Raw genomic sequence first — 14,151 nt, 5'->3', positions numbered from 1 at the left:
CCTTGAAATATAAAAAAATAATTATTAATTTTTTTAGCTTTGAAAGTTTATGATGAAGCTGAATTAGATTTAAAATCTTTGAACAGAAAATTGTATTTAATGCAGGTGATTCTTAGATGTCATTATCTATAATTTCAAATTAATTATTTTTAATTAAAAAATTAATTTTTTTATTTTTTTATTTTAAATTTCTACTTAAAAGTTATTCCTTAAATGTTTTGTTTTTTTAATTTTTTTTTGATTTTTAAATGGCTTAAGTAGATAGTAACAAATACAACAACACGAAAATGGAAAAATATGTAAAAGCTTAAAAAAAAGTTTTAATTAAAATTTATTATCAGGATAGCTCTTTAACTTTAAAGAAGAATTGCTCAGAGCTGCAGACAGATATTGTCTCCATACTTAAAGAGAAACAATGTTTGCACAATAAGCTTTTAGAAAGTACATGGTCTCAATGCAAATCAGCTAAAGAATTTCAAATATACACAGAAAAAATGGAATCTTTTAAGAAAAATATGGACCTTTATTTTGAAAATAATGAAGTTCACAAACATATTAAAATTCTTCATTCACAGATTTTAGAAAACAAACAGACAGGTTATTTATTTTCTTACTATTAATAATATTTCAGTTTATATTCAGTAATAATATTTCAGCTATGTTTATTTCAATTAAGATTTTTTTTTAAAAAAATCACTGTGCAATAATGATTTTAATTATTGGGAACTTAGTTAACATGGTATAGACAACCCTGAACCAAGAAGGTAAATAACTTGGTCATAAAACCTTCATAAAGTTAAGTAAAGGGTTAGGATCATAAGTTTTTAGCAATATCAAAGTTTGGTCAATTTGTTGACCAAATTGCGATTCAATCTATACCTAAATCACAAAAGACATTTAAAAAATCTTTTGCAGTCCCGCAATTTTTTGAAAATCCTGATTTCAGTTATGAAACATGAAAATTCTAAAGGGTTTTGAGAAAGAAAAAAAAAAGTGTTTATTATTCTTAATCTAAGTATATCATAATTATGTACATCATTCATAATTATGTATATTATTGAAATAACACTTACTAATTTGGTAATAAAATAAAAGTATAATTATATGTAATTTTTTTTTATATATAAATAATACGTATGTATGTGTATGAGCATTCGCAACATAAGTCAAAGAGAGCTTGACCCACCGCAGATTTTCTAAATTAAAAAAAATAAATTCCTTATTTTTTTTGCTATTTAGCTATATGTAACAACTGTCTACACACCTGAATTACTAAAAATCTATTATTCTTATTTAAATCTTTACGACCAGTGAGGATTTTTTTCACTAGTCTTCAATGACTTTTTTTCTTAATATTTTTATTAGCGAATATTATTTTTTCCATTATTTTAGCTGGAAACTTGATAAAACTAATAATCAAACAACAACAGACCCTTAAGTAATCTACAATGCAATAATAAAAATAAACTTTTCCCTGAATCTTGACAGAATGCCAAAATTCATTTCAAGCAAAATGTGTATATATATATATATATATATATATATATATATATATATATGTATATATATATATATATATATATATATATATATATATATATATATATATATATATATATATATATATATATATATATATATATATATATATATATATATATATATATACAAGACATACAACAAAAGTTGGTAAAGTACAAGAACACATTAACTAGTGGACATTTTGTTATGCTTTATCATTATTGTTTGTTGTAAAATTTTGTAATTTATTTTAAATTTTTACCAAAAATATGTATACTTTTATACTTTGCAAACCATTGTGTTTCATAAAACAGTTGCACATTTGGAATTAATGACATCTGATTTGTGCTTTCTAGAAAAACTTGATGATAGCTTTGTATATAACAATTGCATTATGCTCAACTGAAATGAGATTATTAATGACTAGATTGAGACAACGCACATTGGAAAAAAATTTGCATACCTTTCCCTGAACCTTGCCTTTCTGACCAACTACTTCTAGAAAGCTTTTTCAGAGTAATTTTGTTATGTCTAGTCTGCATTTATTGCCTTATTTAAATTAGTACCTGCAATCGCAGAAGCCCTCATTTGTTCCAGTGGAAAGATTCTCAGAAATTTGTCACATAATTTAAATTTACTACCAGAACCTACTAAAAACTTATTGCAAAATAACTTTTTTGTTCCTGCGTTTCTTCTACTAGGATCGAAAAACCTATAGGCCTGTTTAATGATTCAACAATTTGTGTCTGTATCAACTCCTTGCAAATCTCTATCAAATCTTTCTTGGTCCTGTTTAATTTAACATGCATTTTCAGCCACAGTCTATAGATTCATTTCTGTATCTCTATATTGGTCAATGGTTTGGCAGTTCAACAGGCAGCATTTCTTTAAGAGAGTGATTTCTGCTTTTTTTTCACCAGCCTCAAGCAAATCGGAGAACATAGTGCTGAATAAGATAGCAAAGTCGGACACACAGTACTTAACTTAGGGTGAACCATTGATTTGGTTTTAATCAGGTACAAAAGCTTTGCTTTTACGAATTCGTATGATGTGAATGTGTTTGGTTGGTTTGTGCTAATGAAGCAAGGGTTGATTATTGAGAGAAGCCCTGTTGACTTGGCTTCAAGAACTGGTTGAAAATAATTATTTATTGCATTGTAGATTACTTAAGGGTCTGTTGTTGTTTGATTATTAGTTTTATCAAGTTTCCAGCTAAAATAATGGAAAAAATAATATTCGCTAATAAAAATATTAAGAAAAAAAGTCATTGAAGACTAGTGAAAAAAATCCTCACTGGTCGTAAAGATTTAAATAAGAATAATAGATTTTTAGTAATTCAGGTGTGTAGACAGTTGTTACATATAGCTCGATCGCACACTATTCGCTCGATCGCACACTATTCTTGTCCAAGCCTCTATATATATATATATATATATATATATATATATATATATATATATATATATATATATATATATATATATATATATATATATATATAGGCTTGGACAAGAATAGTGTGCGATCGAGCGCTATTGCTGACCATGCAAATGATTTTATTTTTTGACAACTTGACTGCAACTGTTCAGGTGCTTAGATAATTTTTAAACATTTTTGAAATGCGCTGAAAAAGGAAATGCTAGCTAAATTAAACAATGAAGAAAATTTTAAAAATTAAGAAAAAAGAAAACAATTTCTTGTGAACAAGAAAATATATAAGCACTAAAATAAAACTCAAAAAATTCAAACTCAAAGCGAAAATTACTTTTTGTTATGTTCTTAATTGTGTTTAAAATGAATTACATGCCTACATAAAAGAAAAATTAAATATAACATTATTTGTTAATTACACAAAATGCGTTTATTTTAAACAATCACTATAAATAATTTTTATTTTATTTAAAGCCTTCGCGCAAAATAAAAACTTTAGAAAAGATCAACGATAAAAAGTTATTTATAACATAACATTTTTTTAATAGCATTTAAATTGTTAAAGCATCAAAACAACCGTGGCCAAATTGTAAAGAAAAAATATTAAAAGTGTGGTCCGTTACAGTGTGCGATTGTATGCCATTCCTCTCCAATCCTTTTATATATATATATATACATATATATATATATATATATATATATATATATATATATATATATATATATATATATATATATATATATATATACACCTTATATATATATATATATATGCCTTATATGTATATATATATTTATATATATGGATATGTTTATATATATATACATACATATATATATATATATATATATATATATATATATATACATATATATATATATATATATATATATATATATATATATATACATATATATATATATATATATATATATATATATATATATATATATATATATATACTAATTTAATTGCTCTCACATAGTCAATAAACATTGATAAGAAAACCCTTTGTCTATGCAGACGGCAAGAACTTTGAAGCAATCCTGATAGCTCAAACAAAAAGAAGCACAGGGCTATGACGGGAAGACTACTTTAGACAAACAATATTTGTGCCATGCTGGACTCCATCATATCATTTTTAATGAACCGTTTCTCTGAAGATATAAGTCACCTTTCCAACTATTTAGACTTCAGCCTGCAATCTTAATATGTCTTCACTGCTGAATTCAGAAGATTTTTGGTGCACACATGTACAATCACAAAGAGTCAAGGTGGATATGCAACATATAAATTAGTTGTCAAACACAGATTTTCTACCCAGCCATTCATGTTTTACTTATTTCACTGACTCTACCGAAAAAAACCATGGCTGACAAAAGTCTTTCAGAGTTGTGTTTGTAGAGTATTCATCACAATAGTATAAACAGTAACAACACTGAATTATACACCAATAGCTGTTTTTTTCCAAAAAATATTTAAGAATATTTTCACTTTTGCAGCTCTGCAGCATTCTGTTATTCTGTTAATAGTTTAAAACTCTTTATAACTGTGTTTTTATTGAATATTTATGTAATAATTATGAAAATAATTTATTTACATCCTAAAATACCTTTACTACATCCTAAATACCTTAACTCTATTTTAAACAAAATCAATTTAAACAAATTCTGAAAAACATTTTATTCTAACTTTTAGACATTATCCTTACTATTAAAGTATTCTTTTAATTTTTATATCTTTGTTGCTACAATTATTATAAGTACTTTTTATTTGTTTATTTTTTTTCATTTTTTTCATTATTAATACCTGCAAAATTTGATTTCTACATGTTTATTTTAAATGTATGTTCTATGTGCTTTAATCTATGTATTTACGGCCCATGTGTTTTGATGTATTTTTTAATGTCTTTGCTTATTATTACTTATATTTTATTTAAAAATTGGTCTTTAAAAATCAGATTTCTGTATGAGCGACACCATCCTAATATATCATTAACTTATTATTATAAGTATTTTTATGCTTATAACTACCATTATAATATTTATTATTTTTTTATTGTAATTATTGTAACCATACTTATTAGTAATAATTACTATAATTTGTATTAGTTTTTTTATCTTTTATAATTATTATATATTATTGTTATTATCACTATTATTATTGTGATTGTTATTAGTTTTATTATTATTAAAACTACTGTAAAAATGATTTATGGAAAATAAATAGCTTGTTGTTGTTGTTATACTACACTATAACTATCAAACACTTGAACATCTATCAATGATTTTTATCTGATTTATTGGTGATTGACACGTTTAGCAAAACCTGTATCTGATAAGTTGAAACCCCTACTTACCCCTGCCCCCCTGAACAAAATCCTGTGGATGCCTATGTATATGTGTATATATTTTACTTTATTTAAAAGCTGTTTTTTTAATTGTTTCTGTTTTAAAACAGATCTTTATAAACAAAATTATTAATAGGTGGTATGAAAAATATTAATAGATCATACTAATTAAACTAATTTTAAAATGTGGTTTTTAGTAAAAGATATTTTAATAAAATAAATAAAAGAGATTTTTGTTTTGTTCAACTATTAAAATACAAATATTTACTGTTTATTTTAATAGTTGGAGTACTGTTAATAGTTTTTCACTTTGTTTTTTTGCTTGTTTTTTAGTAAAGTGAGATTATTTAAGAACAAATAAAAAAAAAATCAAGTTTTTGAATAAAAAGTTTTGCAATTATTCAGAAAAAAATAAAGTGAATAGTTTTTTAAATTTTTTGTGTAAAAAACTTTTAGTTAATGTGCTCTCTAATGAGGAACAGTTTTCATCACGAGATGAAGTTACTGAAGCTGTACGTGATTTGAAAGAGCAGGAGAAAGATGTTGAACGTTCTCAAAAAAATGTATTCATTTTAATATGCATTTAGTCTACTTTTTTTTTTGTTTAGTTTCCCTAGTGAAATTTTTTAATAATGTTGTAATTGTTAGTTATGTTAAAGGCTATAAATGTTGCTGGTGATATTGTCATGTTGTTAATATTTTTTTTTAAACTTATAGGTTTAAATAGTTTAAAATTATTTATTTTAAAAAATTTGAAATGGTTTTAAAGTTGAAATTCTAAATTTTAAATTTTAATCAAAATCTATAATTAATTATAAAAGTAAAATAGGGAAATTCATCTTATCACCCTCAATGTCAGTACTAACCCATGAATTGTTAAGGCTAGGGGGGGGGGGGGGGAGAAAAATTATTTTTCTGCATTTGTTTATTTTAAATCTTGCATTCTTGGATGCTATAGGAAAAAAATCTTTATGGTATTTATATAATTCTGCTATATGTGAATCATGAATCATCTCATCTGTGATTCATCAATCATCTCATCTGTGATTCATCAATCATCTCATCTGTGATTCATCAATCATCTCATTTGTGATTCATCAATCATCTCACCTGTGATTTATCAATCATCTCATCTGTGATTTATCAATAATCTCATCTGTGATTTTTCATTTATCTCATCTGTGATTTATCAATCATCTCATCTGTGATTCATCAAACATCTCATCTGTGATTTATCAATCATCTCATCTGTGATTTATCAATCATCTCATCTGTAATTTATCAATCATCTCATCTGTGATTTATCAATCATCTCATCTGTGATTTATCAATCATCTCATCTGTGATTTATCAATCATCTCATCTTTGATTTATCAAACATCTCATCTGTGATTTATCAATCATCTTATCTGTGATTTATCAATCATCTCATCTGTAAATCATTAATGATCTCATCTGTGAATGAATTTATAATGTTTATCACATTGATTGACATACAAATGTAATATATGATATACAAATGTGTAAATTGTAGTAAATAAAGTTGATAAACATTAAAACAAACATTAATAAAATAAAACTGTGGCAGGAAGTCTGGGCGATAAACTGTTGAGGAGTTTAGGAAAGAAATAGCTTTAACAACAGAAACGGTAGTAATTTGGATGTCAAACAGCGAACTAAAATTTTGATACAATTTATAGTATTAGTTGTAATTGTATATGTGTTAAAACAAAGTTCTTTTTTGACATTATAGATCAACTTATAGAAAATTTTATAAAATATCTAAATACATCAACACAAAGAAGTTTTTTTGATTGTTGACTTTGTGTTGGTACATGTACTACAATTTAAATATGTCTATTCTTACAAGTCAATGAAGTTGTTCTTACATGTCAATGAAATTGTTCTTACATGTCAATCAAGTTGTTCTTACATATCAATTAATGTTGTTCTTACAGTTCAATTAATGTTGTATAATGTATACTTAATTTTATAGTTGTTTAAAAATGCATGTATAAAATTGAAATAAAATACATATGATACAATAACAAATCTTGGCAAACAGTAACAAAGCTCACTGCTTCTCCACAATTTGGCCATCAATAAAAAAAATTTTCAGTCAGCAATAAAGAATGTAAATTTTAAAATTGTGAATCAAGGGGGATAAATAATTTTTCCTCCTTGAGTTTTATTAGTTTTTGAGTTAGTGATGACACAAGGGAATAATGGACTCCAGTTTTCTTTTATTCTTTTATAATTTAAATTTTTTTTAAACATTCTGAGTTTCCAAAAAAAAAAAGGTTTTTTGGTTCATAAAACAAAGTATTTTGCTAAATGATGTGCCAATCAAGATTGTCTGAACTACATACTGTAAATAAGTTTAAGTGGATGATTTGGATGTCTAACAGTAGATTAACTTTTCTCTTTACAATAACAGGAAGAGTGTAATCATTAATTCAAAAGATAGATTAAGGGAAAGTTATTTGCAAATAGTTCAGCCTTATCCTTGAGAGAGGTAATCAAATCAGACCCATGTAAGGTGAATGAAAGTTTAGACTTGTCTTTGTTAATGAAATTGTTAAAGATTTTCGAAAACTGTATGAAAACTAATTTATTAGATAAAGTAAGAAATTTTGTAATCTGAGAATAATGGATTCATGGGGACTGGACCTGGTTTATATGATACTTAAAAATTAATTTGTGGGCCCCTGGTTTGTGGACAACTGATTGATTGGTTACTTAAAAGAAACATAGAAATAGAAAAAGAAACAGTAGCCCTCTAAGACTAGTCTGCATCTTTCTCTTTTCTCCTTTACTTGTTTCTTTCTTACAAAAACATTTTAAAAAATACTCTTAAATATGTTACATAAATACGTTACATGACATACATTAATTCATTTATTCATAGACAGGTTGCGTGATGACGCGTTTTTTTTTTCCTCCATTCCCACGCGGTTTCAGCAGTATAGAAAATAAACACAAAATAAACAACTGCATAACACGAGTTTCATTCTGCTAATATAAAATCTAAATTTAGTATATTTTATATATTATTTAGCATAATAATTTATCATACTATAATAAATTTTGTATATATTATTTAAATAGATTTATTATGTGGAGTAAATCAAAATATTTTCTAACTGTCAACAATGAAGAGTAAGTTAAATACAAAAAAAAAAAACTCTTGAAAACGGATCGGTCTTCCCAGATCCATTACCAATTGATGACTGGCAAAACAATGTGACACTAATATATCACTTAGTGATATACAACTCTACCTTATTGAACACCTAGTCTATTCACCAGAGAGAAATAAGAGCATATAAGTCTTTAGAAGCATACAACTTCTTTGTTTCTGGGCATGTTCATGATGTTTTTTATCATAAAATCAAAAACACTGACTACTGTTACTTGAAAACTAAGGTAATGTGTTAAAGAAATTATTTAATAACTATTTACATTTTTTTTTTAAATTATGATTGTTCATAGGTTCAGCGGCAAGGACAAAGACACGAGAACTACAGCGTTTGGGTTGCACTGCATAAAAAGGGCTGGATTTTGACTGATAACTGCTCCTGTATGGCCGGACTTGGATCAGCCTGGAGCTATCTTGCTGCTCTATTCAAATTACAAGCTTGTGTTCAACTGGAACTAAATGAGGAAACAGCATGCACAAGTAAACTGTGCAATTGGAACAAATCAAGAACTAAGGCTGAGCCAGTCCCATGAACCTCAAGCGGCCAAAACATAAATCAAAAGTGCTATGTATAGAGCCACCTGCTAATTACATACTTAAAGGATTCACAACACACCATAAAAGATAAAAAAGATTTAGAATTTTGGTAAAATCTTTTTAAGATTTTACCAAAAACAGCAGTGTTTACATGTATAAGCTGGTTATCAAGCATTAGTTATAATAGTGAAACAGATTCAGCTGATGAAAATGACCGCACAAATTTGCCAGAGCCCTTAACCTATTTATACGATCCATCAATTGTTAATATCTCTTTAGATTAAGTTAAAAATATTTCAAAACAGCGTTTTAGTGAGCATAAAAAATTTAGTTATCAAAAACAATTTAAACAACTTGCTATGGTTACCATGACACAAAGTAATAATAAAATTTGGCGCTTACATAGAGCAGGTCGTATTACAGCTTCAATATTAAAACAAACATTTTGCACTGATATTTAAAACCCATCATTAAATTTTATTTATGAAATAATGCAGTAAAAACAAATCCCAAACTTACCTGCTTTAAAATATGGTAAAAAAAACGAGAAACATGCCAGGAAGTGCTACAACACTTTATTAGCAGCAGAGCACAAAGATTTTCACTTGACTGGTGCTGGATTGTACATTAATAATGAAAATCTATTTTTAGGAGCAAGTGATGAGCTGATAGCTCTGTTGCATGTAAATGTCATGACGCTGGAGTTTTAGAAATTAAATGCCCATTTAAATTTAGGAATGGTCTTGATGGATGGAAAGAGGATAAAGGAAGTCCAATTGATATTTATGGCAACATATTAAAAGAACATAAATATTACTATCAAATGCAGCATCAGATGTATGTAACAGGTAGAACTTATTGTGACTTTTTTGTATGGAGTAATGGAATTAAAAAAGGAGATGACAATTTTTGTAAAACATTACTGGAAAAATTGAAAAGTGTTTTCAATTTTTCCAGTAATGTTTTACAAAAATTGTAAAAATTTGTCTTTGCCAGAAACCAACTTTTTAGTCAATGATTGCATGTGATGTCCAAACTGCAAAATTGAATGGTACCACTACTCATGTGTTAGTATAAAATATGCACCCAAAAAATCATGGGCCCAACTTGCAAGGATACAAAACAAGAATCAAAAACGAAAATAAAATAAACTTTTTTTTCAGTTTTTCAGTTAAACAACAACACTATTATTCATATTTAAAAGTCCACAGATAGTAAAAACTATGTTATCTAATAAATCAACTTGACTTTTAGGTAATTTAACATTCAAAATGTCAAATTTTTTCAAGTGTCCAATAACTCGCTCTACGTGAATTCTTACATTAGCAGGTTGCCTAGATTTATCTACTTCTTTAGCAAAGAGTTGACTTCTTCTATTTGTGAAAGCCGGTACTTTTATTATTGCACCTTTTGTTGCGACTTCTTGTTCAATTCGGAAACCTCGGTCTGCTAGAATAAGATCACCAGTTTCAGAAACCAGTTTATTTATTAACCAGGTAATTTGATTTGAATTTGAATTTCATATAGCTTTGCCACAGCGCTCAACGAATGGTGGAAATGTCCTGCCAAAGCTTAAAAAACAGCAATTGTATCACATACTGCTATTCATTCTCTGATCTTTTTCTGTATACAAAATTTTTATGACATGCCTAATTTCATAATCAAGTGTCAAAAATCTAGCATTTAAACTGTAATACGATTGAATTGTGTACTGGCATGTCCAACCATCACCAGTTGAGAAAACCTGACTATTGTAATCTGTTAATCTGAAACACGGCCACCCCAGCATTCAGTACAGAAACTTACAGAACCTGTTAGGGTGATACTTATAAGATATTTAATTGTATTACTATTTTTATGCGATGACCAAGACTGAGCCCTAGAGTTTAGTCCTAGCGATCTTTGTATAAATATTTCAAAGCAGTCAATAATTGAAATGCAACTTCTGAAATTATAAAAATAACGAGGTAAAACTTTTCTCATTGTAATTCGGTCAGGCCAATTTATTAAAAACTTAAATCGAGGTACTATGACAACAATCCAACATTTAAATATTTTTGGCAATTTAATATATAATTATATTAAATATAATTATATATTAAATTATCAAAAATGTAATGACTTAATGAAAACCTGAAAGCAAGATCTTTTATAAATAATCCTCTACGTAATTGCATTAAAACCAATAATATATGGTCTTCTAAGGATATTTTTTTTGTAAAGCTTTTGACATGGTTTTTAATTCTTTCAAATACCCAGATAAAGTTTTCTGCACTAAAACCAGTGTAAAATCGAACCTTTGCATTGTTTTTTGAAATATTTTTGTATGAAAACTTGTGCGACTCCATTTTTGTAATTTTATCACGCAACTGATATAGTTCCAAATTTTCCAAACCAAAAGTTCTTTTTGTAGGCTTTCAAGTTAATTACATTCAATCTGTGTACCTAAAGATGAATGTTACTGTAGATAAATATACATAAAAAATAACTTTGAAATCAGAGGAATATAAAAATGAAGTAAATAATAAGTTTATTGTTAAAAATATTCTTCTTATAATAGTTATTTTAATTGTAAACATCTTATTTATCTTATTATTATTTATTTAATCTTAGTAAAAATAAAGTACAACAAGTAGCTTATAAGCTACAAAAAGTAAATAAATTAAATAAATATATTTATTTAATGCATAAAAAATTATTTAATTATATTTTATATGCTGCATTATTTAGATTTGCGTTATTTACTTTTTGTTACATAGTATATAAAAGTATTTATAGATGTGAATATAACAAGTTATTATCAAGATCAAATAAAAGCAAATGCAAAAAATGAATTATAAAAATATTTACCTTTTTCAAAAGTTAATGGTTTCATATTGTTTTCTGCTGGAGAATCTAAATTAGAAAAAAATTATAATTTTTGCGATGTGAATATAACAATTTATTATCAAGATTAATTGTATGCAAATAAAAAAAATTTAATTGTAAAAATATTTACATTTTTCAAAAGTTAATAGTTCCATGTTGTTTTTTGCTGGAGAATCTAAACTATTTAAAAACTTGGGTTTTTATTTTCTGAACACGTTTAAAACGATCTTTTTTTTTGGCTTAAAACATTTTCTGGAACATTTTTATAATTAAAAATGCTTGGTACATTGTCAAGATTTAAAGGGTTGTCAGACTTTTTTTCCTATAATAAACCAAATCTGAAATTAGAGGACAATTTAACAAAAAAAATATACAAAAAAAGATCAATAAAAACAAAATAAAAAATCTATAAATATTTACCAGAAATAAAATGATCACTGCAAAGTCTAGCACATTCTATGGATTTTTCAGACCAGTTTTTTCTTCGAATTGCTAATAGCCATAATTTGCGTTTCTCGACTTGTTTTTTATCTGGTATTCTGTAGAAGCTTCTTTTGATATTATAATTTATTCTAACATTACTACAACCAACAACACAACAATTATCATATTTCTTAGTTTGTTGCAGTTTAAATAGCTTTAGTTTGTGTGTGTAATACGATACTTTGTTTTTTCTATACTGCCAGCAAAATACGCATGCGCAAAATAATGTAAACATTTAAACCCGTCTATTCAATAATTCATTTAATGATTTATATAATAATTAATTTTTAGCTATGTGTAAAATGCATATGTGTAAAATTATATATGAGAAAAATTTCCTAACAAATTAATTAAATATTGACATAATGGACATTTATTTTCAAAATTATGAACTTTTTTAAATTTTATAGATTTACTTTTCACTTTTCGACTATCGAACTTTTTTTTTTCATTTATTTTCAGAGAATGAAAAAAACTTGAGTGGTATCTATAAAAAAGGATGTCTCTAATCTCAAATATGAACAATAACTTACTGCGTTTTATACTACTGGTATTTTAAACTAAATTTATCCAAACTCGTTAAAGTGAGGGGTTATAAATTTTACATTATCATTACTTTCCAACCCTAAATTATTATTTGATAAAATTTAAAATCTATTGATGAATATAAATTTAGTTTAGAATAGTAATATAATTTTTTTTTTCCAGCCTCTAATTGCAACAATTTTTTGCAAAGCATCTTCACTTGATAAACATACCCAAGTTTGCTCAATCTCCTAAAGTTATCTTTCTTAAACATCAAAAAAAAAAAATTAGATAGATAGTTTAGTTTTAACTTAATTGTGTCTTTTTTAAAGATGTGCAATTTGAAAGAACAGACAATTTTGCTAAGAAAAGAAGTAGATGCAATAAATGTATGTTGTTAACGTTTATAATTTTTCATTTTTGTTCGTAGTTTCTTTTATTCCTGAAAATGTTTTTTATGAGTATCTAAATAATAAAATGATAAAATAAATTATTTTTAATAGAAACGGAATGCAGCGCAGTTGTCTCGATTAAAACATCATCTTGAAGAAAAAAAAAAAAGGTGCTCTGCTTTGAAGGTTGAGATAGCAAGTTTAGAACGTAAGTTAAAAGAACTAGAAAAAAGTTGATTGAGTTTTGCTGTTAATAGGATAATTTTATTAATGCTTGTATTTGCTTGATTAAAGAACCAAAGTTTATTAAATGGCTTTTTACTAAAGTTTATTAAAAAACGGCTTTTTACTAAATTTTAGAAAGTTTTTACTTTATCTTACGTTTTTTTAGTACCCTTTCTAAGATTACATAAAATAAATTTTTTAATTTAATTTCATTGTAATTGATTTTAATATATATTCTACATATACTCTATTATATTGATAAACACAGTTTATTCTATTCTATATTTATAGAAGATCTAAAATAATCAAAAATAATTTAAAAAAAATCAGAATTTTAGTATTAAAATTAGTTACATGATTTTAATACATCAATATGTAAACAATTTTGGAATTTAAAAATTTGATTGGAAACAAAAATTGCATTGAATAAAAAACTACATTAGTTAATTAAAAGAATTAAATTAGTTAATTAAAAAATTATATTAGTTAAAAAAATTACATTTGTTAATTTTATAAATTACATTAGTTTGTTTGAGGATAAACTTAGTCATTAAATGACTAAATATTTTCTTTAAATGAATCGCAGTGACAGTGAGAAAAAGTGTTGTTGACCATTAGT

The 14,151-nt window shown here is 25.8% G+C and overlaps 1 protein-coding gene and 1 long non-coding RNA gene across 2 annotated transcripts in view; one reads left to right on the top strand and one right to left on the bottom strand.

The window, feature by feature from the left end:
- The window catches only part of LOC105845730 (early endosome antigen 1), a 15,886-nt gene extending 2,258 nt beyond the window's left edge, over positions 1-13,628 (top strand). The window contains exons 4-8 of the mRNA XM_065816929.1: positions 38-105; positions 342-597; positions 5,760-5,866; positions 13,248-13,304; positions 13,419-13,628. Coding sequence (XP_065673001.1) covers positions 38-105; positions 342-597; positions 5,760-5,866; positions 13,248-13,304; positions 13,419-13,544 — 614 coding nt within the window. The 3' untranslated portion in view covers positions 13,545-13,628. The remainder of the gene's footprint in view (positions 1-37; positions 106-341; positions 598-5,759; positions 5,867-13,247; positions 13,305-13,418) is intronic.
- Positions 10,225-12,563, bottom strand: LOC136089395 (uncharacterized). The gene is made up of 4 exons (XR_010643011.1): positions 12,328-12,563; positions 12,038-12,229; positions 11,890-11,934; positions 10,225-11,484 (listed from the first exon to the last, which is right to left on the bottom strand). It is a non-coding gene; the product is annotated as an uncharacterized LOC136089395 (long non-coding RNA).
- Positions 13,629-14,151: the final 523 nt, after the last annotated feature.

Source organism: Hydra vulgaris, chromosome 13, assembly GCF_038396675.1.
Source record: "Hydra vulgaris chromosome 13, alternate assembly HydraT2T_AEP".
Lineage (NCBI taxonomy): Eukaryota > Metazoa > Cnidaria > Hydrozoa > Anthoathecata > Hydridae > Hydra > Hydra vulgaris.
The sequence above is the reverse complement of the archived record's forward strand: the minus strand, read 5'-3'. Positions and strand labels throughout refer to the sequence as shown.